The 27,496-nt window shown below is 42.7% G+C and overlaps 1 protein-coding gene across 2 annotated transcripts in view; it reads right to left on the bottom strand.

Annotated features, from left to right (window-relative positions):
* Window positions 1-2,819: 2,819 nt before the first annotated feature.
* NETO2 (neuropilin and tolloid like 2) overlaps window positions 2,820-27,496 on the bottom strand; it is a 36,078-nt gene continuing 11,401 nt past the window's right edge. Inside the window, exons 2-9 of one of the 2 annotated variants that reach the window (XM_034426451.3) lie at window positions 22,742-22,798; window positions 20,589-20,729; window positions 18,736-18,984; window positions 17,264-17,308; window positions 16,386-16,513; window positions 12,360-12,588; window positions 10,714-10,827; window positions 2,820-6,176 (exon numbers count right to left, since the gene is read on the bottom strand). In XM_034426451.3, coding sequence (XP_034282342.2) covers window positions 5,596-6,176; window positions 10,714-10,827; window positions 12,360-12,588; window positions 16,386-16,513; window positions 17,264-17,308; window positions 18,736-18,984; window positions 20,589-20,729; window positions 22,742-22,798 — 1,544 coding nt within the window. In that variant the 3' untranslated portion in view covers window positions 2,820-5,595. The remainder of the gene's footprint in view (window positions 6,177-10,713; window positions 10,828-12,359; window positions 12,589-16,385; window positions 16,514-17,263; window positions 17,309-18,735; window positions 18,985-20,588; window positions 20,730-22,741; window positions 22,799-27,496) is intronic. The other variant, XM_087877303.1, reaches the window with a different exon arrangement.

Below are 27,496 nucleotides of genomic sequence, written 5' to 3'. Positions count from 1 at the left end.
TTTCAGGCCATTTGGGATTGAGTCATACCGGCCACATGACCACGGAGATGTCTTCGGACAGCGCTGGCTCTTCGGCTTTGAAACAGAGATGAGCACCGCCCCCTAGAGTCAGGAACGACCAGCACATATGTGTGAGGGGAACATTTACCTTTACCTTATTATGGCGCTTGATGAAGGGGAGATCTTCAAGAGAGGCCATTTGTCAATTAGACTGAGGCGGCAAAATTTATTCAACTTCCATTTTTCTTAAGAAAACAACATGGGCGTAACTATCAAGAAAACAGAGCCAAGTCAAAGGACATTTATATTTTTATCTATTGGTTATTCTTTGTTGGTCTTATTCATTTATCAGATTGATGTCTCTTTTTCAGAAGTTGTGCAACCTGTTTTCTACACAACTACCAACACCCAGTTAGACCGGACTGGTTTAGGGAGATTTCTAGGAAGCTTCTTTGGGGGACATGTTTGGTCTTGGAATCTCAGATTATATATATATATCCTGGTTTACTGATTGAATACAGCTCATCCAGAAGTTTGTATTACATTAAAGGGGCTTGCTGGTTTTTTTATTTTTTAACACTCAAAAACTTAAATAATATTCTTCTGCAAAGTTCAACACAATCTGCAAATAGATCCACGTATATGGTGTAAGTTTGGTTTATGTTCAGTTCTCAGTACAAAGCATTGCCCATCAAAGCATTGCCCATCAGAGTGGTAAGATCACAGAGTGAAAAAAATGACATACAGTATAAAGAAAGTTGAAAGAAACAGGAGACTAAAGACTGAATGGCAAAGAAGTGTGTTTCACGAGTGACAACACTGTGATTTACAGTTGCTGGCATGAACACTGATAATCCATTGGTTGCACAATACTTGAAGGGGAATACCACATAGATCATACAAAATTAAGGTGCATCCAAGCTGCCTTTGATTTATAAATGGTGGGTTTAAAAAGTGGGGGCCATACCAGTAGAACTGAGAAAGTGGAGGCCATACCAGTACAATTGAGAAAATATTATTTTTTAAAATAAATATTAAGGTTGATTCAGCCTTCCTTCCTTCCTTCCTTCCTTCCTTCCTTCCTTCCTTCCTTCCTTCCTTCCTTCCTTCCTTCCTTCCTTCCTTCCCTTCCCTTCCCTTCCCTTCCCTTCCCTTCCCTTCCCTTCCATGGTTACACAGTGGTTAGAATGCCATATTGCAGACTAACTCTGCCCACAGCCAGGAGTTCGATCCTGACTAGTGCAAGGTTGACTCAGTCTTCCATCCTTCCGAGGTCAGTAAAATGAGGATCCAGATTGTTTGGGGGACAATATGCTGATTCTATAAACCGCTTAGAGAGGGCTGTAAAGCACTATGAAGCAGTATATAAGTCTAAGTGCTCTTGCTATTATAAATATGAGATGAGACTTCTTTCTTTTGGCCTTCTTAGCCAGGTAAGTGTTGGTCACAGCAAAATACAGCAAATTCTGGTTGGAGAGCAGAAGCAGAATAGTGTAAGGTTTTTAAGTCCAGCCTTTATACCAAAGTTCTTACTCACTCCTTAATTGTAAGGAATGAAGTGGGGTAAACCGGAGTAGAACTGAGAAGAAATTAAATAGGTAAAGTCTGCAAATTTTTTTTGCATAGCGATGGACTTGAAGGCTTTCTCCTTTTTACTTGTAAAAGAGAGGAAGGGAGAGCTTCACTGCCATGTTTGTGGGCACCATTATTTTTTTGCCCACCCCACCCCTACATACTTTGCCCTCTGCCATGTATATACTTTCCTATAATGTCTTCAAAACATGTAGGAGAAGGCAGAGCTTGGAGGTGGAGTCAAGTGAGGAATCAACCTGGAGTCATTATGTTTCACAAACGGTTTAAATCCAGTCCCTCTAGAATTTTATCATCATCATCATCTTTTAATGACCCCATAATCCCTTGCGGGGTGGAGTCTAGTCAACTGAATGGAGCTGAGTGTTTACTAGTCGGATGCCCTTCCTGTCGCCAATGCGGAGTTTTATTCAGCAGATATAATCTCAACATGCCCAGAGAGAGAAATATCTGCCTCTACCTACCTAGGATCAAACCTACAGCTTCCTGATTGTGAGGCGAGAGCTCCATCTCTAGGCCACCGCACTACTCAATTCCATTGATCTAGGGGCCAGGGGTGAAATCTACTTACCTTCCCTAATGGTTCGGAAGTGCACTCTGTGCATGTGCAAACACATCTGTGCATGCGCAGAGGGTAAAAAAACAGGTTACTTCCTGGTTAAAACCAGGAAATAACGACGACCGGGTGGGTGGGCGGAGCCTCGCGCTGCCGTCGCTACAGGTTCTCCGAACTACCCACCGCCATCGCTACTGGTTCGGTCAAACTGGTAGCACCCCTGTCTAGGGCCAATTTAGTGTTGACCAATTTGTTGACTAGATTCTTGTGTATCGGTGTGAGCAATAAATCAGATTAATTGGAGTTTAGCGTGTGGTCCTGATTCTTCACGCCTGACAGAACCATTAGGTTTAAGATATTTATGTCTTTATGATTGCAAAAAAAAAAACCCCAAACAAACCCCCAAAAGCTTACTCTACCCAACAGGATTGTTGTGAGAAAAACATGAAAGAGAGTACTACTATATTCACTGCCTTGAGTTCCTGCAGGAAAATGGAGCTATAAATCTCCTCAGACATTTAACAAGTACGTTTTGGAGAAAACCTGAAGACTGCTGAAGGACAGTCATAAATCACCTTGTAAGCCTTTTGAAAAAGGACTGATATCGTTGCCAGGTATTAACTGTCAAAAAATGTTTTGCAACAAGTGAAATATCACTGAAACTGCCTGGTGGTGTTTTTTATTTTTTATTTTATATCTCCACGAAGGGAAAGACCTGAAGAATAAAACATCTGGATAACTAGAAAGCAAGCGCTATTTATTCTGAACGCCCCCGTTTTCCAAACGGGGTCGTAAGAAATTTTAACGGGTCTCTGAGAAACAAAGGGAAATTAGAATTTCAACGCAGCATTTTCCATTCCTGGAATTTTGCCTCTTGATTGGGGACCTCTGAGATTTAAAAAATTGTTTCTTGGTCTGAAAAAGTTGCAAAGCTCTTGGGAAGAGGATTGGCAGACGGAAAAACAAAGTGTATTTGGGGTGTTAATGTTGAAATCTGTAAATGTAAAATGAATCCCATTGGGATAAAAACTCCCTAATTTCACACGTAGGCTGATTTCAGTCTTGCTTGTCTGAAATTGAACAAGACAAAGATCTCAGAATCATACAGAAGAGCAAAATGAAGATATCTACTCAGGCCGCGGCAGCTGTTGAAACAGCAAATGCTGTGCCCAGAATTGTTAAGGAAATTTAAACTGCTCACTGCTTACTGCTTTTATATAAATCTATGGTACATTTTCATGAGAGCCTCGGTGGCGCAGTGGTTAGAGTGCAGTACTGCAGGCTACTTCTGTCTATTCCCGGTTGCCTGCAATTTGGCAGTTCGAGGTTGACTCGAACTTGACAGGCTCAAGGTTGACTCCGCCTTCCATCCTTCCGAGGTGGGTAAAATGAGGACCCAGATTGCTGGGGGCAATAGGCTGACTCTGTACATCGCTTAGAGAGGGCTGTAAAGCACTGTAAAGCGGCATATAAGCCTAAATGCTATTGCTATTGCTAATCTGAAACACTGTGGGCAGTTCTAATCTTTTCATTTCCAAAAGGATGTAACAGAGCTGGAAGATATGAAGAAGAATGCACTAAAATGATCTGATGGTTTACACAATGTAAGAAAAACCCAATATATTTATGATTCTTTATAGGTGGTTCTCGACTTATGGCCAAAACAGCCCCAAATCTCTGTTGCTAAGTGAGACATTTAGCGAGCTTTCTTGCCACCGTTGTTAAGTTAGTAACGTGGCTGTTAAGTCAATCTTGCTTGTCAGAAGGTCGCAAAAGCAGATCATGTGACCCTGGTAGACTGCAACCATCATAAATATGAGTCAGTTGCCAAGCATCTGAGTTTAGATCCCATGACCATGGGGATGCTACAATGGTCGTAAGTGTGAAAAATGGTCATAAGTCACAGTGCCGTTGTAACTTAAATGAAGTGTTCTAAGTTCAGAACGATCTATACTTTGAAAAAATTAGTAAAACATGATTGAAACGTATAAGATGTCAACTCGCAAAGCATCCCTGCCCTGCTCTCGAGTTGCCATAGGCAAGGGGGTTGGGAAACTGACAAAGCAGCATGGCAGCCAAAAACAGAAACGCATTCCAGATATATCTCTTTCAAGGTTGTCTCCCAGGGTTACCTACAGCGGCCAGAGGGGAGTGATCTCTACAACCCGCGAAATTGCTCCATTGGTGAATGAGTTTCTCAGAATGAAGGTATTCATAAGACCTAGGCTTATCCTGAATATCTCAGCTGGTATCGGATCCTCAAAACATTGGCACAGTGTTACACACAAAGGGTCTTTTTTGTTTGAAATAGTATTGAGTTTCCTGCTTAAGCAGGGGGTTGGACTAGAAGACCTCCAAGGTCCCTTCCAACTCTGTTATTCTATATTCTATTCTATATTCTAAAGGCAGCTGAAAGACCAATCTACTGCAGGCACAGAAGACAATAAGACTGAGCTATAGAGGAACAATAAAAAGGCATCAATATGAAAAGCAGAATCGACAACATTTAAAAGGCCGCTCCAGGTAGTCCTTGGCTTACAACCATCCATTTACTGACCATTTGAAATTACAATGAAACTGAAAAACTGGTCCTCGCATTTATGATTGTTGCAGTATTCCTACAGTTACATGATCAAAATTTTGGCACTTGGCAACTGCCATGTATTTATGACGGTTGCAGGGTCATGCAATCATCACTGATGACCTTCCCAGCTTCTAACAAGCAAGGTCCAGGGAGAAAGCTGGATTTAATAATTTAATAAATAAATAATTTGCCCAACGACCTTCACTTAACACAGGTGCAATGTTTCGCTGAACGAAAAGGTCGCAAAACTGGGAGCCATTCATTCAACAACCCCATTGCTGAGCCATGAAAATTTCCGGTTATAAGTCGAGGACTGCCTGTGTCTCAAACAAACCAAGGTGATTGACAGTTGAGTCTGAGATAGTGGCACTTACGACAAGCACTCTTAATCGTATTTGCCAAAGAGTAGCTCCGTGTTTCAATATCGATACTGAATATTAATATTACTCCTTGGTATGGCGCCCACTTTTTTAAGAAAAACAAATTAAACTTCTGGCTGCAAACCGGTAGTTCTGAAGGAAAGGCAAAGGAACGGAAGCAATAGAGACAATTGGCCATCACAGAGGACTTTTGACATTTGAGTTGGTTGTGTTTTTAATGTCAGCTAACTGGAGCCCCATGCAAAACTTTGGGTTGTTCCTTTCATCAGATGGATAATTCCAAAGGAAAGGAGAAAAAAAGATTTACAGAATCCTTTCAGGCTTGGAAAAAAAAAAACCGAACAAGCTTTTAAAAAAGTATGAATTTTTACGTCTCCATCAAATTCCCCCGTATGGTACACCTTTGTACACCGGCAAGTTTTGTTTCGTTTCGTCTATACATGTACATCTATTCACACGCCCCGGGTTCCTGCTTTCCGAGGAGATTAAAAATCCATCGATAAGGTACCCTGAGCCGCCTCTTCGCGACCCCGGACGTAGATTTCGCAAGGGATCTCCTCCATCACTCGGTCTTCGATCACCTGCTCGGGACATTCGTGAGCCTGCTTGAACGTGTAACTGCTTTTCTTGAAGGTGCTGTTGAAGGTTTTCATCGGCTGCGGAGGCGCGAAATCGTTGTGGAAAGGGAGTTCCATGGAACTCAGGTTGGTCCTGCTTTGCTTGGCCGTGGCGGCTTGCGAGCCGCAGTGATGGTCGTGAATGCACCGCGAGGCGGTGGAGGAGCGCCTCATTTTCTGGTAGTTTTCCAGTTCCTCGGAGAGGTCAGCCAAATCGGCGGAAATCTCTTTGTCCCTCAGGGAGAAGAGTTCGTAGTGGGGAGGGTCGAAAACCTCCTGGAAGCTGGTTTTGTTGAAGGTGGTTTTGCAGGTCATGACTTTTTTGCGAGGTTGCTTGATCTGCACCAGGATGGAAATGATGAGGAGGACCAAGACGATCCCTGAAGTAATTCCAATGACCGTCCCGTGAGTTTTGGTGATCTGTTCGAATAATCCCGTCTTCTTCTTTTCTGAAACAAACCGATCGATAAAAGAACAGATTAGTGAAGACGTTAAAATGATCGGCGACCGGATTCAAATACAAACTACAGGTTGTACCATGTTTCCCCGAAAATAAGACTCAACCGGAAAATAAGTCCTAGCATGATTTTTCAAGATGCTCGAAATATAAGCCCTACCCCCAAAATAAGCCCCAGTTAAGATTGTCAGCCAGATGGATGCATTTAGTACTGTATTTCCCTCAAAATAAGACCTAACTAGAAAATAAGCCCTAATGCATCTTTTGGAGCAAAAATTAATATAAGACCCATTCTTATTTTCAGGGAAACACGGTAATCCTCAATTTACAACCACAATGGAGCCCAAAATTACTGGGCTAAGAGAGACAGTTGTTCAGTGAGTTGTGCCCCATTTTACGACCTTTCTTGCCGCAGTCGTTAAAGTGAATCGCTGTAGCTGTTTAAATCAGTAACATGGTTGTTAAGTGAATCTGGCTTCTCCCTTGACTTTGGTGGTCAGAAGATCCCAAAAAGTGATCACATGACCCCAGGATATGGCAACCGTCATAAATATGAGCCGGCTGCCAAGAATCTGAATTTTGATCATGTAACCATGGGGATGCTGCAATGGTCATAAATTTGAAAAACTAATTTTTTTCCCAGTGCCGCTGTAACTTTGAACAGTCATTAAATGAACTGTTGTAAATTGAAGACTACCTGGGATAGGAACATTGTTAAGCCAAGCTTGCATCAGTCTTTCATCAGAAAGTCTACCTAAGTGCAGGGGTGGGCTGTTGGGGGTTCGCAGGGGTTTGGGAGAACCTCTAGCTAAGATTCTGTACAGTTCGGAGAACCCCCAAATCCCACTCCCCGCCCATCCCAGGAGTCCCCCCCGCAGGCCATTTTGGATGCAGGTAAGTGCAGGGCAGTGCGGAGGCTCTGGGAGGGCAAAATACGGCCCTACTGGAAGTTCATGAAGGCTGGAAATGGGCCTTTCTGGAGCCTGGGGAGGCCGTTTTCATCCTCCCGGAGGCTCGAAGAAAGCCTCTGGAGCCCGGGGAGGGCAAAAACGCCCCTCACCTGTGGTGCAGGAGGCCGACATGGCCATGCCCACCATGGCCACGCCTACCCAGCAACCAGGCAGAGAACCCCTTGCTAAAATTTTTGAAGCCCACCCCTGCCTAAGTGTAGATTTTTTCAACATACATTCCTTCAAATAAGGAAATCTGAACTATTATATCCTCTGGTAGAAAAAGACTGTGTCTTGATCTAGGTCATAAGGAGAGATTCTCAACCAAAGGAACTTTGCTCCTAATAAAATTAAGAGGTGGGAGAAAAGCATTTCTTCTCACAGAAAACACTTCTTAATAAACCACATTCTCTTATAAGAGCGAGGAATCCCACAGTGTATTATTATTAGATAGCAACCCCCTGTTGTTACACAGAAGACTAAACTCAACTGCGTCGAAATTGTGTTGTCGTGAACGGCCCAGAGTCGCTTAGATGAGATGTTGTAGGAATTTAACAAACAAATCTACAGAGCTGTTGGTCAAACGTTCCTTTTGGTCATACGGCACGGTAGCGGACATAAATACGTTTTAAGCTACTAATTTTATTCTTAATTTCTATCTTTGGGCTGCTATTTCTATCTTCCGCTGCTCGAAGGGGAATGACGTTTTGGCTGAGAATGAAGAATCCATGGCCCTCAACGTGCTACTGAAGAACAAGTCTATCAGCATTGTCCTTGGTGTTTGGGACCAATGAATGGTGGTACGTCAGGAAAACCAGGATTTCAAAAGCTAAGCCTTCCTAGATAGACTAGTAGACAGGAAGCCTGATCAGATAAACTAATTCTACCTTATTGTAAAACTACATTAACAGAATCTTGCAAGTCTGGAAGTACAATTCCCCCAGCGTCAGCTTTATAGACTGAGAGCTTATGGAAAGGTTTGAGACTCTTTCTCTGATCATTATGCACCTGAGGAACATGCTATCTGTTACCCGACTCTTCCCTAGGCAGCATCTCTTTGCTGTCAGACCTGGAAGCCATCTTTTACATTGGGCCTTCAGGCCTGCCACATTTTTCTACTGTGGGAAAATGGGAGGGGGGATTGTATAGAGCATGGGTGATATATATTCAAAATAACATTCTTTTCTCAGAGAGTCAAGGCCATGGTGCCCTGCAGCTGCGATGAGGGAACTGAGAGGTATCTTCAGTTTTTGATGGTGCCTGTTTGGATCATGTGATGGACATGTGGATGCTGGGCAGGGACTTGAACTTTCTTCTGGGTGGGGGAAACCCGGAAGCTTTCAGATTCGGGTTTTCGTGCCAATATGACATCTCTAATAAAATGGAACTTTGAGGAAATCCAAGCCTCGGAGTCTTCTTTTGTTGAGGGTGTTACTTGGAACCCTGGCATTCGCCCCATTCCTATCATTCCCACAACCACTACACCCTCCTCCTCCCCATGCTTAGTCTTTTCAACTACAGTTTGCTCTTTTGCAAGCAACGACAGCTCGCTCAAATGCAAGAAAATTTAATCCATGTGCAACTAGACCAGAAGACCAGAAGTCAACAGGTCCATCGACACCGCTGAGTTCAATATTTGCGTCCCTCTGAAAGGGAAATTCTCAAGAGCCCATTGGCCTGGCTACATCTAAATATATACAAACTCAGTGTAACAGTTCGTTGTGTAGAAGTCTGAGGTACAAGCTAATTAGGACGCTAGTTAAATTGAAAACCACGGCTTAGACTTTTGCAAAAGGCATTCTCTAATTAGACGGCGCAAATGGCAAAGTTTCAGCTGAATCTCAATATGGAAGAGAGCCAGGCAGGTCAACGTATCCAAATGGCATCGGGTTTGCTAGAGGACATTTTCTTGAAAAGTTCAGTTAGAATGGCTTTAATTTTTAAGCAATCATTGTCATGCCCTTAATTTCATGTACATTAATCAAACGAGGGTAAACGGGATGGATAAACAGGCGCGCTGTTTCTCCATGGCGGTAAATTTTCCAAGCGAAGTTAGTGAGGAATGCAGTAACATACTTAATGGAGAAATAATAATGTCACACATTGATGGCTAGTCATGCCAAGCCAGTTGAAATTCTTTTGGAAGTAGCAGAAATGATATATGCCCTTCACAGACCTGCATTAAGTTCGCAAAATTGGCTATTTCTTGTAAATCAATTGCTATTTTAAATTTGAATACGAGATGAAGATCTTTCTTTTTGAAGTGATATAAGCACAAGATTGGAAGTAACAATCTGAAGACTTACTTTCTCTTTTAAAAATCTTATATATATATATTCCTTTCATTTATATATATTACTCAACAAAAGCCCATGGATCATGAGAAATAATTCTCAGTCTGGCTCAGTGGTGAAATGTAAAATTTGTTACTACCAGTTCTGTGGGCATGGCTTGGTGGGGGTAATGTGACTAGGTGGGCGTGGCCAACTTTTTTTAAAAAAAATAATTTTAAAGCATTTTTTTTCCTTGAAGATGTTTCACTTCTCATCCGAGAAACTTCTTCAGTTCTGAAAAATTCTTCACCATTCTGCCGGAACTTGAAGAAGCTTCTCAGATGAGAAGTGAAACATCTTCAAGGGAAAAAAAATCAAAGAAATTATAGTTGCCTTTTGGAAAAGCACCTTTGGAACAACCATGACCTGGATGTTGTGGCCCGCCAGCAGCCAGCAGATTCGGACAGTGAGGAGGTTGGGGAGGAACATGGGCCAGTCCTGGAGTCTGGGGAAGGCTTGGACGATGGCTCTGAGTCGGAGGCAGAGAGGGGGCCTGGGCCATCTGGTAGTCTCACATCAGTGAGGCAGAAGAACAGCGTGAACCTGTTCCCAGTGTGTGCGTGCACAGAGCTGCCAGGAGACAGGAGCAATTAAGGAAACAGGGTCGACTTGGGAGTAAGGCTTGGAGATGATTGGCCCCTCCCATAAGACATAAAAGAGAAGCGAACGGGACGTGAGCTTTTGCAGGAAGCAATTATTCATTTGGCCGATTCAAGATTTGAAACTTCTGTTTGTGACTCTGTGCCAAGTTTGGCCTTGCCCTGCGTCTGGCAATTAGCTCTTTGGCAATGTTCCACGTGAGATAGGTGGGTGTTGATAACCTTCCTCTGAAAGACAGTTTATCAAGCCTTGCGGACTGTGATGGAAAGTAATTTACAGCCGTATGAATTAAAGAGGTTTGCCAGGACTAAGTTTGTGCTGTTTACTTTCTAAGGAAGCCTAGGTCAGAACACTGGATGACTGAGAATCTCCATAGACATCACGCTAATCACAATTAATATAAAGCTGTCAAATACTTAAACTGTCGTAAGCAGAAAAAAAGAAGAATGGCTGAATTCTGCAATTTGTTTAACTTGCGTTTTTCTTTGTAAAATTTAGGCAGGCAAACCTCTCAGGTTCCAAGAAAGAAATTTAGTTCACAGTCTTTTTGAGTTAGGAAACTTGATGGCAACTGTCTTTAGGCTGCTGAGAAGAAAAACGGAAAGCTTGCTCATTACCGATTCAAAAGGTTTTAGTGACTACTCACCTTTGCAATGATTTTCATCCCATGGATACGCACAGTTCTGAATGCCATTGCAAACCAAGGAATTATTGATGCACATGTTGCTATGGCAGAAATAGGTACTACCTAAACAGGGAGCTGAGAGAAACAGGGGAGAAAAAAAAATAAAGATCACACAAATTTCAGCTGTTCCTTAAAATATATTTTCAGTACATAAATTTCTTCAAAGTTTCATTAGATTTTAGGTATAGGTTTTTAGGTATAATAGAGCAGCATATTTAGTGGTGGTGGTGGTGGTGGTGGCCTAGTGGTGAAGACACTCGCCTTCCATTCGAAAGATTGAGAGTTCAATCTAGGAGGTGGCAGATATTTCTCTCCTAGAACACCAAGAAAAAGATATCTGCTATGAACTTCTCAGGGCATCAGGAAGGGCATCCAGTCAGTAAATGCTCAGCTTCATCCAGTCACGCCAGTTCTACCCTGAATAATTAAGGGATTACAAGTTTATAAAAAGGGAGTTTCAGAGTAACATATTTAGAATATTTGTAGAAATGACCAGGTTGAGGGAGGGGTCAAATGTGTCATCAGTCATGAGTCCCTGCATGCCCACAAAAGATCTAAATCCAGCCAAGCTTGAATGCCATAATTCCTGCTCATTTCCCTTGACTGTTAGTAGCTCAGATTTTTGTAGAGCGCTTAAGCGGCAATAAATCTTTATATTCATTTGAATCTGAATCTCCTGATTTCCCCGGCGCGTGACAATATTTTTTTTTATAGATTTGGCTCTCTCTATCCCATCCAGGCACCCTATTAAAAGTAGTCTATCGACAGATTTATTTTACCACAGCAAAACAGGGACTATATGTTTTCACGATTATGATATAGTAAATCAACTGGGTGAGAAATTGCTCTCCTGTAACCATTTCTTTCCAAGTTTCTGGCTTTGCACGATCTGTGTTTTTAATTATGAGCCATCATCTATGGATTGTGAGTAGAGCAATAAGATGATTATGTCACCAAGTTATCAGAAAAGATGCAGATATCGTTTCAGATTTAATTATCGTTCTTGTTCCCTGCTACTGTTCTTAGTCTAATGTACAGAGCTTTTATTAAGGGCAGGGATGGGCTGCTGGGGATTCGCAGGGGTTCAGGAGAACCTCTAGCTAAGATTCTGTGCAGTTTGGAGAACCCCCAAATCCCACTCCTGGCTGGCCCCACCCACCTCTCCCCTCCCTTCCCAGGAGTCCTCATGTGGCCCATTTTGGATGCAGGTAAGTGCAGGGCGCAGACTGAGGCTCGGGGAGGGCAAAAAATGAGCCTACCAGAAGTTCGGGAAGGCCCTGGAGCCTGGGGAGGCTGTTTTTGCCCTCCCAGAGCCTCGAAGAAAGCCTCTGGAGCCCAGGTAGGGCAAAAACGCCCTGCCCCCCACCCCCATGGTGCAGAAGGCCCATTAGGCCATGCCCACCCAGCAACCGGGCAGAGACCGGTTTTGACTGGGTTTTTGAAGCCCACCCCTGATTAAGGGCAACGATGCCTCCAAAGCTTAGTATATTAGAGAAGGTTCTTCTAAGCAGGTTCATCTCAAAGGAGGAGAAAAAAACCAAAACCTTCCAGGAAGTCTTACGCAATCACACTGTCTTTCCCAACTGAAGGCTTCAGGATATACTTACGATCCATAAATGAGGTGAAAAGCATCCGAAACCGGCTTAACCGACTCCCTTCGTCCGCCCACATGCGTATCACCCCGGTTCCTGTTTGAAGCATCACGTCGTTAGCCACGGTGCTGCAAAACTTGGCTTTCAGGTTTTCAATGGAACTGCTTCCGTCATAGACGGCCACAAAGTTTCTCTTGCATTCGTTGGAGTGCTCCATTTGATAGTCCAGAAATCTCAAATAGATCTGTGGAACGTTAGAAGAAAACAGTTTTCAAAGAAACGAAGGAATCCTTCAATGGCACAAAGCCCAATGGGAGAACAATGGGAGTAATAGAACAGAATCACAGATTTGGAAGGGATCTTGGAGGTCTTCTAGTCCAACCCCCTGCTCAAGGAGGAAACCCTGATAGTATATATAAATAAATAAACCCTGATAGTACATATAAATAGTATATATTTCATGCAAATGGCTGTCCAGTGTCTTCATAAAAACCTCCAGTGTTGGAACAATTACAACTTCTGGAGGCAAGTCATTCCACTGGTTTATTGTTCTCACTGTCAGGAAATTTCTCCTTAGTTCTAGGTTGGTTCTTTCCTTGATTAGCTTCCATCCTTTGCTTCTTGTCCTGCACTCAGGTGCTTTGGAGAACAGAGATATTTTGAGATATTTGAACACTGCTATCATGTCTCCTCTAGTCCTTCTTTTCATAAGATTAGACCCATGATGGCGAACCTATGGCACGCGTGCCAGAGGTGGCACATAGACAGAGCCCTCTCTGTGGGCATGCACTCTGTTGCCAGCGGCTCTTCTGGGTTCCATCGCATGCATGCGTGCCAGCTAGCTGGTTGTTGTGACCTAGGCCCAAGTAGTTATTACCAGACACAATCAGTCCTAAACAAGCATATTTTATTAGAACAGCTGAGAATTACTTCATTCTCAGCTTAGTCCAAATTAAATCCAAAACAAATTCTTCATAAGCAGTCCTTCGGCCTTATCACCAACCTTTGTCTTCTTTGGCACCCTGCCAAAGGCTTTTCTTGGCAAAAATTCAGAAGCAAGAAGCGCCAATGTAGCAACATTGCTTTCCTACAAAGATCCCAAGAGCCGTTGCTGCTCTTTTAAGCCTTCTGGGAGGGGCCAATCACCTCCTGGCCTTACTCCCGAGTTGTCCTTTTTGCTTTAGCTGCTCTTGCCTTCTGGCAGCTCTTTGCATGCGTGCACTAGGAACAGGCTCCTCCTGTTCCTCTGCTTCTCTGCTATCCACCTCTGGAGGCTCCGGAGTCCGCGCATCGCTCCCAGATGGTCCTGGCCCCATCTCTGCCTCCGACGCAGAGCCCTCGTCTGGGTGTTCCCCTGATTCCAGGACTGGCCCATTGTCCTCTCCAGCCTCCTCACTGTCCGACTTTGCTGCCAGCTCTGCAGGCTGCTGGCAGACCACAAAACTGGTCTTCGTACAAAGACCAGCTGGCTGACGCGCATGCATGTGATGGAACCCGGAAGTTCAGCTGGCTGCCTCGTGCATGTGCACCAGCCAGCTGCTCTCTTCTTATCCATCACTAGACTAGACATACCCAATTCTCACGACAGTTCTTCATATGTTTTGAGCTCCAGTCCCCTAATCATCTTTGTTGCTCTTCCCTACACTCTGAAATTTCATTCAGATACAAGGAATAGATTCACAGTTTGTGTGTGTGTGTGTGTGTGTGTGTGTGTGTTTGGGTGTACAACTTGCCATTTCTAATCACTGCATTCTCTCATGCATAAAGCTAAAATAATCACATGTTCCAAAACAATTCCCTTCTTAAATAGATTTTATACTTTTTCTAGGGCAGAGAGGGACAAAAAAATCAATTTGATTGCAACAGAAAATGGAGCTTTCCTTGAAGAACAGAAGCAAATCCTTGTATCTTTTTCTCCCTTCCCCAACAAGCTTGATTAAACTGCAAAGCAATTTATTTCCCTTCCTCTGGAAATTAAGTCTGCATTGCTAAGGTGCTATAATTGAAATAGCAAAGAGACCTTATGTAACTCTCTATTCATTACATAGAATTCCTTGTCGAACTCCCAAAGTTAAAGGGAACGCTCATAAACATAAAAAGAGTTTTGTGAGAAGAAAGAAGACAAGATCGGGCCGGCATTTTGTACGTTTCTACTGTAGAATAGGAGGCAAACTGTTATTCAGGCATAAAGGACATTTTTCTCCACCTACAAACTGGGATGATGTCTAATTAATATAATTCTGTCTTGATTGACGCATTCCATGATTTTATCAGTTTTATCAGGTAGAAGATAGGTCAACAATTCCTACACAGACAGATGTATATACGCCTACCTTGTTTGAATGTGATTCACTTTATTGTGCTTTGCAAATATTGTGATCTTTTACAAGAACCCCCCCCCCAGGTGATCCAACCGGTCAGTCCTGGAGGAGATCAACCCTGACTGCTCTTTAGAAGGCCAGATCCTGAAGATGGAACTCAAATCCTTTGGCCACCTAATGAGAAGGAAGGACTCACTGGAGAAGAGCCTCATGCTGTGAACGATGGAGGGCAAAAGAAGACGGGGACGACAGAGAACGAGGTGGCTGGATGGAGTCACTGAAGCAGTCGGCGTGAGCCTAAATGGACTCCGGGGGATGGTAGAGGAAAGGAAGGCCTGGAGGAATGTTGTCCATGGGGTTGCGATGGGTCGGACACAACTTCGCAACTAACAACAACAAGACCCTCCACCTAGCAAAAGGATTGTAATCACTGAAGGCTCAAATCATGATTTGGCATTTTGTAGCAATAAAGGGTCAGTGCCTAAGATGCTGAGCTTGTTGATCGACAGGTCGGCAGTACAGTGGTTCGAATCCCTAGCGCCACGTAACAGGGTGAGCTCCCATTACTTGTCCCAGCTTCTGCCAACCTAGCCATTTGAAAGCACGTAAAAAATGCAAGTAGAAAAAATAGGGACCACCTTTGGTGGGAAGGGAACAGCGTTCCGTGCGCCTTTGGCGTTTAGTCCTGCCGACCACATGACCATGGAGACGTCTTCGGACAGCGCTGGCTCTTCGGCTTTGAAATGGAGATGAGCACCACTTTCTAGAGTCAGGAACAACTAGCACATATGTGCGAGGGGAACCTTTACCTTTACCTTTAGCAATAAAGTATTTATTAATTAAGGATGTACATCGGTTTTTTCCAGACCTAATGCTATATCGCATGCTTAGCAGACCACAGTATAGTGTAAACACACTTTGATATATACTGAGAACGCCCCCCCCCCCAATTGTGTGATTTGTTTATTGTGATATTCTGGAACCGAACCTGCCATATCTCCGAGGTATGCCTGTATACTGGGACTACAGTAAAAACAAAAACCCAGAGAATATCCTCCTATTTTAAAACAGGGGTCCCCAGCCCACGCACTTCCCTGCTTGTGCGGGCACATCAGCACATGCTCAATTTGCGCGAGCAGCAGCTGTGCATGCCTGCTGCTTGTACAAACAGAGCTGTACCGGTACACACACTTGCCCGCCACTCTCACAGAACTATCCCCTCTTCCCCCTCCCAGTCTGCAAAACTGGAAAAGTTGGGAACTCTTGTTTTAAAGCATCTAAAGGCTGAAGGATTGTCATACCAAATAGTAACCCTACTCATTTGGTCTGGAAGCAGCTTACAAAGTCAACTCTGGATTGGTTTTTCAGTAAGCGCCAGTGCAATGATTAATTTCTGTGCATGGGGAAATGACGATTTGCAATTATTCCTAGCAACCAGCTGTTCTCGGATACCGAGAAGTACCGTGTTTTCCCGAAAATAAGACATCCCCTGATAATAAGCCCAATTTCTTCTGGTTAGGATTAGGGAGACAGAACTGGAAATCAGGTAAAATGGCAAGAGGGGCCCTGTTTTGCTCCACGGTCCCCAAAATAATAAGACCTCCCCGAAAATAAGGCCAAGCACTTATTTTGGGGTTCAAAAAATATAAGACAGGGTCTTATTTTTGGGAAAACACGGGCAATTAGATACCATTAGACTCCAACTCTTCCATAGACCCACCTTGGAATTTGGAGTCGCCTTAATTGTCCATATGCAGTCAACGGCTTCCCCAGGTTTGACTTTTTCTCCATGTTCTACCTGGCTGGAGCGTACTATGCCATCGGCTCCGGAGAGCTCAAATTGGCAATCTAGAATGGGAAAGACAAAACTTGTGGTTAAACCGGAGATAAAAGTGATTTAGAGCACGGGTGTCAAACTCAATTTCATTGAGGGCCACATCAGGATTGTGTTCAGTGGTGGTATTCAGCCGGTTCTATCCGGTTCGGGTAAACTGGTAGCGCCGGCTGCAGGAGGCTCCGCCCACCCGCCTGGACATCATCACGTCCTGTTTTTGATGCTCTGCGCATATGCGGAAGGCCCCGCGCATGTGTGGAGGTGGTGCATGCGCTCACATTTGTGAACCGGCAGTGAAGGTAAGTGAATACCACTCCTGGTTGTGTTTGACCTCGGGGGTGGGGGGCAGGGTAGGCACGGCCAGGGTGGGCGTGGCCAGGGTGGGCATGCCCAGCTCGATGTCAATCCTGTTGGGGGTGCCAGTGGTGGCCTGGGCGGAGCTGGGGAGATCAGTTTTCAGCTGCCACGGCTTCCTCCAGCACCCTGCCAGCGAAAAAGAAGCTCGGCAGGGGCACACACAACCCACCTGAGCTCCATTTTCAGCTGCCATGACCTCCTACAGCATGCTACCAGGTTGTAGATCAGCGCCTAGTCAGCCTGGGCTAGGCCAAGACACCACGGGCCAATCCTTCGCTGTTTTAAAGGGTGGCCTCATGGGCCAGAACTAAGCATTCCATGGGCTGGATCCAGCCTGGAGGCATTGAGTTTGACACCCCTGATTTACAATGTAATAAGCAAAAGAGAGTAGTGCTGTAATTCCATACCTGGGATGGGCTTTAAAATACCTTCTCGGTGGGTGAAATCAGGATCTAGAAAGGAGGAGGAGGAAGGGAAGAAAAAGAAGGTTATTCTGTCTAAAATTTAATTAGAAAGCAAGATAATCTAGGGACAAGAAAAGTTCAGAAGACCAGGATGCTGGGCTGAGAAATGACATGTGATTTATTCCCAATGACATGCAGGGAGTCTTTGACTTTCACCAGTTCATTTAGTGACCGTACAAAGTTACAACAGCACTGAAAAAAGTGACTTAGGACCGTTTTTCACAATTATGGCCATTGCAGCAGCCTCATGATCACATGATCCAAATTCAGATGCTTGGCAATGGATTCATATTAATGACGGTTACAGCATCCCGGGGTCACATGATCCGCTTTTGCGACCTTCTGACAAGCAAAGTCAATGTGGAAAGTCAGATTCACTTAATAACAACTTAACAACTGCAACGATTTGCTTAACAACAATGGCGAGAAAAGTCGTAAAATGAGGCAAAACTAAACTTTGGGCTCAATTGTGGTCATAACCCAAGGACTACTTGTATATCACTAGAGGAACTCAACAATATGGCACTTTCTGCCGGCAAGACTGGCAAAGATGTTGAAAGACAAATCAGCTGGGGATTTTTACCAGAAGCTTATAGTAAAGAGAATGTATATTTGATGATTCATGTAATAACTGCAGCTAGGATTGTATTTGCACAAAATTGGAAAAGTGAAGAAATTCCTATGGATGAGAATGTGATTAGGAAAATATTAGAATGTGCAGAAATGATTAGGCTAACACTTGCAATCGAAGAGAAGGAACAAACTGAATATTATATTGTATGGGAACTATTTTACCGATGGCTAGAGAATAAATATGAAAGTTAGAAATAAAAGTTGATTAGGGAAATACAGAAAATGTATTAATAAAATTAAATACGAAGAGAATTGTTACAGTATTAGACATGCAATGTATATCAATATTAAGTTAAGAATAGATAAACATGGCTTTAAATTTTAATTGTTATTGCACAAGATATTTGTACCCAGACGACACACTGTTTAATGGAAGATGGATTGTATTAAAATAAAATAAAAAACAATGAGACAGCTGACATGCCCTTCCTAAGACTCTCATCTTATTTGTATAGGTTGAGGGGATTATATGTAAATATTAACTAAAAATTAATATTTTTTCAGAATAAACCTAGTTACGTTCGCAATCATGATTTGAGGTTCCTGCTTATAATATGAGAAGTTGAAATGTCAAGGTTGCCTCTCTGACGTCAAGAACCATACAAGGTTAACAGGTAAAATGTTGCTCTAGATTCTATCTGCATCTCTCAGCAAAATAAGTGTAAAACAACCCTGAGTAGAATAAATAGGATAAATTGTGTCTTGGCAAGCAGAACAAGAAATCCAATAGTATTCTAGCGGAATCACTACAACACTAAGTAAGAAAAATAGGAGATTTCTACCTGGTATAAATGAATACTTGGCTTTAAATCCTCGTCCTTCCAATTCCTCATCCGAAGTAAACTTGATCCACATAAATCTTCCTGTTGACCTAATCGGGGCCGGGCTTTTCAGCCCGCAATAGCGATCGATGAGCGGAGAGAACCCAAAAGGTCCATCTCGAACTTCCAGATGATCGAATCGACATTCGAAGGAAGGCTCGACGAAGAACGGTTCGTCAAATGTCAACTCTATTCTTTGCCGTGGGGCAGCTGGAGCAAAGCAGAAAGAATACGGATCAATGTAACTTGCAATGAAGGAAAGCCGCTTGCTGAAAGATATATTAATAGCAATAACTATAGCAGTTAGACTTATATACCGCTCCACGCAGTGGTGGGATTCAAGTAATTTAACAACTGGTTCTCTGCCCTAATGATTTCTTCCAACAACCAGTTTGCCAAACTGCTCAGAAAGTTAACAACCTGTTCTCCCGAAGTGGTGCGAACTGGTTGAATCCCAACACTGGCTCCACGGTATTTTTACAGCCCTCTCTAAGCAGTTTACAGAGTCAGCATATTGACCCCAACAATCTGGGTCCTCATTTTACCAACTTCGGAAGGACGGAAGGTTGACTCAACCTTGAGCTGGTCAGGATCGAACTGCTGACAGTGGGCAGAGTCAGCCTGCAATACTGCATTTAACCCCTGTGCCAGAGCTTTTGAGATAGATAGATAGATAGATAGATAGATAGATATAATATAGACAGATAGATGGATAGATAGATAGATAGATAGATAGATAGATAGATATAATATAGACAGATAGATGGACAGATAGAGATAGATAGATAGATAGATAGATAGATAGAGAGAGAGAGAGAGAGAGAGAGAGAGGTAATATAGACAGATAGATGGACAGATAGACAGTGATAGATATTGTAGATAGACAGAAGATAGATAGATAGAAGATAGATAGACACACAGATAGACAGAGATAGATAGATATTGTAGATAGACAGAAGAATAGAATAGATAGAGAGATATATGATAGATCAGGGGTTCCCAACCTGTGGTCATAAGGTGAGAACAACCTCTTTACTGAGTGCAATGTTTAATGACTCAGTGATTGAGTTAACAACCAGAAGTTATTTCCACCCAACTTACCTGCAGCTTACACGTAGCTTAAATATTCTCTAGAGCAGTGTTCCTCAACCTTGGCAACTTTAAGGTGTGTAGCTCCCAGAATTCTCCAGCCAGCTATTGGAATTGAAGTCTACACAACTTATTAAGTTGCCAAGGCCGAGAAGTCAGCTTTCTTCTGTCCTGTCTCTTTTTGTATATTGTTAACGAAAAGGCTACACAATCGCATCGCTAATTCAAAGGTGAGCTTAAAGGCAAGACTTTTGAAGTGCATGTAGTTTTCTCTGCCCTCTAATAAAATTTGGAGCTTCCAGTGAAGGAAGCATCTGCTGAGCATTGTTCAAGACGATCCTAAAAACCAAGTTCTTTTCGAACTAAACTAATTTAAAACTAATACAATATTTAGTTCTGGGTTGTTTGCTTGTTGCATGGAAAGATATAGACATAATGTTTGTCGCTGAGGGTAGCTGAAATTCGTAACAGGCTGTTGCAAAGAACATAAAGTCAACATCCCTGAGTCAGTGCATTTTGTTTAGTTACTCCACATCACGGGCGTCAAACTCGTGGCATCACGTTGCCGTCACGTGATGTTTAGCGATGTTTTTTCCCCTTCGCAGAGTTGGGGTGGGCGTGGCCTGTGCACGCCAGTTTGACACCCCTGTTCCACATGGTCTACATGTAATTTATTCACACTTTCAGTCATGGGACATTAAAAAAAAACAAAGACTGGTCCATACCTTCTAAAATATAGACACATTCCTGGTTGGGTGGGTAGAAGTTAGGAAAGTTGAATGAAGCAAAGTGGCCTCCATTGCTTGTTCGAACCCAGTCACTACACTGAGTAGATGCCATGCGGTTATTTCCAAGATCCCGCCCAACTTTTGGAAAAAAAGAGAAAAACACAATTCAACGTTGTTCTCGCAAATCTCCACAAACATCAGCCCACTTCAGCCTAATGAGCTGTGTGGGTTGGTAGCATCAAACAGAGGAGACAGCCTGTTGATGTAGATTCCAGGCCGGTAAAATCATGTTTTTCCCCCCGAGTTGTGAATAAACAATCTCTTCATAGACCACAAGCAGATGGCAGCATCTAGCTGATTTTGACCTCGGGAAAAATTAAATGGGGACAGAATTGATAGTACACATGAAAGGATCTGATAGTACATTGAAATGGTACATGAAAAGGAAAGTGTTAAAAAATGCCAAAATTGTAAACACGTCACCAGATGAAAACATAATTCTGGGAAATATTGGACTGCGCAGAGATGGATAGATTGACATTAAAAATAAAGGATAAAGGAGATACAGAGTATTATTCAACATGGGATAGGTTTTATCAGTGATTAGATATAAGAGGTAGAAGTTAGAGGAAGAAAGATTATTGTGATGTGTATGTAAAATATGAACATTATTTATGACTATAGGCATGCTAGTATAACTAACATGATTACAAATAAGTTAATATAACTATAATTATTGCTATAATTAATATGTATATTACTATGATTACTACTAGTATATCTGTTGTTTTTTCAGTAAAATGAAGTGTGTGGACAATACAGTTTTCAATATATTTATATATAAAGTGTTTTTCTATTGAAGCACCTGGTCTAACCCATAATGGGAGGGAGCATACTACTTTCCTTTTACCTTTCAGCTCCAATTTCTTAATCAGCAAATATAAATTTGATACACACACACAGAGACACACACAATACACACATACACACATATATTGCCAGATATTGCCAGAGCTGCTCATGAAGAGGAAAAATCAGTAATTTTATTCTTTACCACCTATGTTACAAGAATGTCTCCAGACAGCTTGCCTTCCCCTGAGATTGACCAGACAAGGCTACATAGATCTAGGGGCAAGTCAAGCTTATGCTGCTTGCAGCTACGCAAGGATTCCAAACTAGGTCCTCTCTTCACGCCTCCTCCCAGCCTAGCTGGCAGTTTCCCAATCGATATCAGGCAAAAGCAGTTTATTGTAGCCTGCTTCCCTGAGAGAGCAACCGGGAAGAAAGTCAGAAAGTTAAAAATAGGAAAACATGAGTGGACACACCTACCTTTGAGCCAATGTTCATCTTTTTCTTTCTTTCTTTCTTTCTTTCTTTCTTTCTTTCTTTCTTTCTTTCTTTCTTTCCTTCCTTCCTTCCTTCCTTCCTTCCTTCCTTTCCCCCCCTCTCTCCCTCTCTCTCTCTCTCTTCTTTCTTGCCACTCAACATTCCTACTTGCTCCCCCACCCCTGAAACTACCCCAAGGAATGTGGCATTGTCTTAGATAGAAAATACTTTGCCTGCATCTGCTTTAAGGGACGGATGTTTAAACCACCATGGCTATCGATACCCTTGCATAGAAACATCATATGATATATTAAAATGTCAACCCGACTTACACGAAAGCCTTCTAAAAAATTAATTACTCAACATGGGCTTCTCCCCCCCACCCCCCAATCTGGCTGCTTCTTTTTCAGAGATCCATCAATGTGCCATTCTTGCTTTGTGAAAAGTTAATTAGCCTCTCATGTCTACATTCTATGAAAATCTGTTGAATTAAGAGATCTTACTCTTAAACTGTGATTCATTGAATTAGCTACCCTACAGATAAGGGAGTCGAAGATGAGTATCGGGGCCACACATTCTCCCTTATTTCTGCCTATTTTCCATTATGCGATTTGGACAACCCGTTGAAATACTCGATGTTTTAATCCAGCAGATTTTACAGACTTGACTGTTGACTTAATCGTTCTATTATACCTTTCTGAATTTATCAAACAAAATTGATCAAACAAAATGTCTTTTGATAATGGCTTATTTTGTTGTTGTTTTTTTAAAACGCAGAAAATGTGATTGCACGCTTTTCCCTCATAGAATTTCTCACACCATACCTTGTGTTTTTTGAGCCACAGCGATGCCTTCCACCACCAGGATTGTTATCAAGAACACTGAGGGGAAACAACCAGAGAAGAAATGTATGAATAGAACAAAAGGGATATTTGCCTTTATATGTCAAAATGGACATGTTATACACAGGCCATTATGCTATTTGACTCAAAAGGAATCACAAAATCGACACGGAACATTTAGCATCCAGTGTCACCAACTGTTGTGGTCTGTCAGCAGCCTGTGGAGCTGGCAGTGAGTCGGACAGCGATGAGGCTGAGGAAGAACATGGGCCAGTCCTGGAGGCTGGGGAAGGCCCAGATAAGGGCTCTGCGTCGGAGGCAGAGATGGGGCCAGGGCCATTGGGCAGTGATGCGTGGACTTCGGAGCCTCCAGAGGCTGCCAGTAGAGAGGCAGAGGAACAGGAGGAGCCTGTTCCTAGTGCACGCATTAGAAGAGTTGCTAGAAGGCAAGAGCAGCTAAAGCAAAAAGGACGACTCGGAAGTAAGGCCAAGAGATGATTGGCCCCTCCCATAAGGCTTAAAAGACCAGCAACAGCTCTTGGGCTCTTTGCTGGAAAACAACGTTGAGAGATTTGCTTCTTGTTTCACTGTATTCATCTCTTGTCGGCGTCTTCTGTTTCTGAACTTTTGACAAGAAAAGCCTTTGGCAGTTTGCCTAATTATCCCAAGGTCAGTGATAAACTGAGGAATGGTGTTTTGAAGAATTTGCTTTCATTTAGTTTGGACTACGCTGAGAATGAGTTAGTTCTCAGCTGTTCTAATAAAGTCTGTTTGTTTTCGAACTGTTCGTATTTAATACTAACTACTTGGGCCTGGGTCACACCACCAACAATATTTGCAGCCTTTATCTAAAACAACAACAACAAAAAAATCAACTTAACACATTTGCACAATATCCAGGGCCTGAAACCTTGAAAATAAAAAGGGCATTTACAGGATAAATGCTACTCTCTCAAAAGAACTCTTTCTAAAAGCCACTTCAGTTTTATATTCATCTTTAAAAAAAAAAAAAACTTTTTCAACAGTTCTTCTGAACCCTGGTGGCAAAGGATGCTAATAATTTTCTGAGGTGAGACAACAGAATACAGCAAATGAAAAGGGAATACCACTATTCGTAATGCTCAGTTACATATTTTCTATGAAAGAAATATTTTATTATAGCATGGAACGCCCTAGATTTGAATGTTTCATCTGCTGATTTTTTTTTTTTAAAAATACATGTTTCTTTAAATATTCTTCCCAGATTGAAGTGACCTGTTCAGTATACCTCTTCTGACCCAGTTGTCCCCAAAGACGACAAACCCTCTGAAGTGAACTCCAAGGTTCCTTTATTAGGAGCACCAGCAGCTCCGGCAAAAAAGTTTCTCTCTCAACGCAGGCTAACAAATCCGTCCGGCTGGAAGATGAATAGTTGTCTGCCATATCTATCATATTCCATATCATATCAATGATATGACTTTTTATAAAAAAAGAACACCGCTTAGGGGGCCCCCGAAAGCCCTACTAAGCAGGTATATACAGTACAAAAGTATGAAGGCTATTGCTTAACGCATTGTAAGCCGCCCTGAGTCTCCGGAGAAGGGTGGCATATAAATCAAACCAATAAATAAATAAATTTTGGGGGTTTGGGTGCGTTTTGGGCCCTCGGTCTGGAAAAGGTTAGCCATCACTGCCTTAGTTTATAATCAACTGTTTTCTTCTGCAAGTTCTTCTATCTTTCAAATATCGTTCCTATATTCCATTAAAGATCGTTCACACACCCAAATGCACACCCCAGGTCACCGATTTCGTTAATCCTGATCTACAGCAGACTGTAACTTCCCAACAGACGGCACTGCAGCTGCTACAGATGGCTAACTGCGTTTCATCGCTACTGACCTGCTCAAGACAGAGAACAGACATCATAAAAGAGAAAATCCTATTTCCTATTATGTGTCTCCAGGGTGTTGCTGCACTATTAATTAGTTGCCACCAAGAAAAGGGAACTGTGTTTTAAATCAGTCCCTTGGTTGCTATATCCGGCTGTTACGAGGTTAGCTTCTTTTTTTCCCCTTCTTCTTTTTCCAGAACTTGCATCATGTTAACCAGCGACAAAGTGATATCACTTTATTAATGAGGTAGCTGTTGTCTAAGCAAACTGTCTTGTTGTGCGAAAGTTCTAATATTGGCCCATGGAGTCTGTTGGATGAGGATGATTCGAAATATCAACAAGGGAAGTGGATGTGGAAGAGGGTCTTGGACAACTCGCCATGGCCAACTCAAGGAAGGAAGGGAGGAAGGGAGGGAATTAGGAGGGAAGGGTGGGAAGGAGGGAGGGAGAGAGGGAGGGAGGAAGGAAGGAAGGAAGGAAAGAAAGAATGAAAGAAAACAAAAAATGCAGAAGGAAGGAAGGAATGGAAGTAGGAAAAAAGGAAGGGAGGGAGAGAGGGTAGAAGGGAGGGAGGGAGGGAGAGAGGGAGGGAGGGAGGAAAGGAAGGAAGAATGAAAGAAAACAAAAAATGCAGAAGGAAGGAAGGAATGGAAGTAGGAAAGAAGGAAGGAAGGAAAAGAAAGAAAATAAAAATGCAGAAGGAAGGAAAGAAGGGAGGGAGGGAAGAAGGAAGGGAGGGAGGGAGGAGGAGGGAGAGAGGGAGGGAAAAAGGAAAAGAAAAAAGAAAAAATGCAGAAGGAAGGAAAGGAGGAAGGGAGGAAAGTAACGAAGAAAGAAAGAAAACACAAAATGCAGAAGGAAGGAAAGAAAGAAAGGAAACAAAATGCGGAAGGAAGGAAGGAAGGGGGAGGGAGGGAGGGAGGGAGGAAAAGAAAAAATAAAAATGCAGAAGGAAGGAAAGGAGGAAGGGAGGAAAGTAAGGAAGGAAGAAAGAAAACAAAAAATGCAGAAGGAAGGGAAGGAAAGAAAGGAAACAAAAAATGCGAAAGGAAGGAAGGAAGGAAGGAAGGGGGAGGGAGGGAGGAAAGAAAGGAAACAAAAAATGCAGAAGGAAGGAAGGGAAGGGAAGGGAAGGGAAGGGAAGGGAAGAAGGGAAGGAAGGAAGGAAGGAAGGAAGGAAGGAAGGAAGGAAGGAAGGAAGGAAGGAATGGAGAGAGGAAGGGAGGGAAGGAGGGAGGGTTTGGATGCCAATATCTGTTTTTGCAAAACCAGCTTTTTGGTGTGGTGGATTAAGGGGAGAGCCCTGTTACTTACAGGGCTGCAGCTAGAAACACAACCTCCTAAGCATGTATAAAAAAGCTTGATTGGCTTTCACGGAAGCGCCTGCTGATTCTATAAATAGTTCAGCAGTGTATATATGTGCGGAAGAGAAGGAGCCGCGCACAAGAACAGCATGGCTAAGTAGGAGATAAGCAGGCAATTACAGCAGGGGAAAAAAGATGCCAGACTTTCCTTTCTTCTAAACCAATTCTCGCCCCATTCACTTTTTTTGTGAAAACCTCTGAATGCCAACTTCTCTACCTCGCTCTCCCCTTTCATTTCCCAAACTCTCCCGCATCTTTCCTTTTATTCTTTCTCTGCTATTCCAGTAGGTCATTGTTGGGGGGAAAAATATATATATATATATATATATATATATATATATATATATATATATACTAAACTCTGAAAAACAGCCCCAGATTCTCCTATTTGGAACAACTGAAGAGAGGAAATAAAAAGATTCAGACACAAAATTAAATGAGTTTTCGATCACGGGTCAAAAAAGAAAAAGAAGGACAAGCAACAGATCATCCTTGTTTTACAACCATTGTTGGGAGCAGAATTTCCACGGCTAAGCAAGGAGGTTGTTAGAGTGAGCCGTGTTCAATTTTATGACCTTTTTTTTCGGCCACGGTTGCTCCGTGAATCACTGCAGTTGTTAAGTGAACCATACCGTCGTTCTTGGTTGTAGGTTCGGGCTCTTCTCGTGCTTGTGGAAGTCAAAGTTTGGGGATGTGTAACACGGAGGATGTGTGCTATTTTTCCTTGCTACATAAATTCTAGAAGTCCTGCAGCACCACAGATACAAGGACAAGTCATTCTCAAGTTACGACCACAATAGAGCCCCAAACTGATGTCCTTAAGTGAGAAATTTGATAAATTTGCCCCGTTTTACGACTTTTCTTGCCACCGTTTGTTAAGTGAATCCCTGTGCGGTTGTTGAATTAGTAACACAGTGGTTAAGTGAAGCTGGCTTCCCTCTTGACTTTGTTTGCCAGGAGGTCACAAAGAAGGACACTGCAACCGTCATAAATGTGAGTCCATTGTCAAGCGTCCGAATGGAAATCACATGATCCTGGGGAATGCCACAATGGTCGTAAGTGTGAAAAATGGTCATAAGTCGCTTTTTTCCAACAGCATTGTAACTTCGGGCGGTCACTATTCAGCGGACGCAATAGGCACTTCTGTGAGTTGTTCAACAAGCCATAGTTGTGTTAACAATGAATTAACACAACATATACACTCGACGAGGGTGTCAGATTTTCAGAAAGTTGGTTGTTCTCAAGCTAAATTCCACTCCACTATTTAAAAGATTGGTTCAAAGCTGAATACCTGTCCCTCTCATTCTTCTTAAGGCAATACAGCTAGTCCTCGGTTTACGACCACAATTGAGGCCAAAGTTTTTGTTGCTAATTGAGACTGTTGCTAAAAACATTTTGCCCCATTTTACGACCTTTCTTGCTGTAGCTGTTCAGTGAATCGCTGCTGTCGTTAAATTAGTAACACGGCCGTTAAATGAATCTGGCTTCCCCATTGACTTTGCT

This window comes from Pantherophis guttatus, chromosome 11, assembly GCF_059756535.1.
Source record: "Pantherophis guttatus breed Tessera chromosome 11, ASM5975653v1, whole genome shotgun sequence".
Lineage (NCBI taxonomy): Eukaryota > Metazoa > Chordata > Lepidosauria > Squamata > Colubridae > Pantherophis > Pantherophis guttatus.
This window is presented reverse-complemented; position numbering and strand designations above follow the sequence as displayed.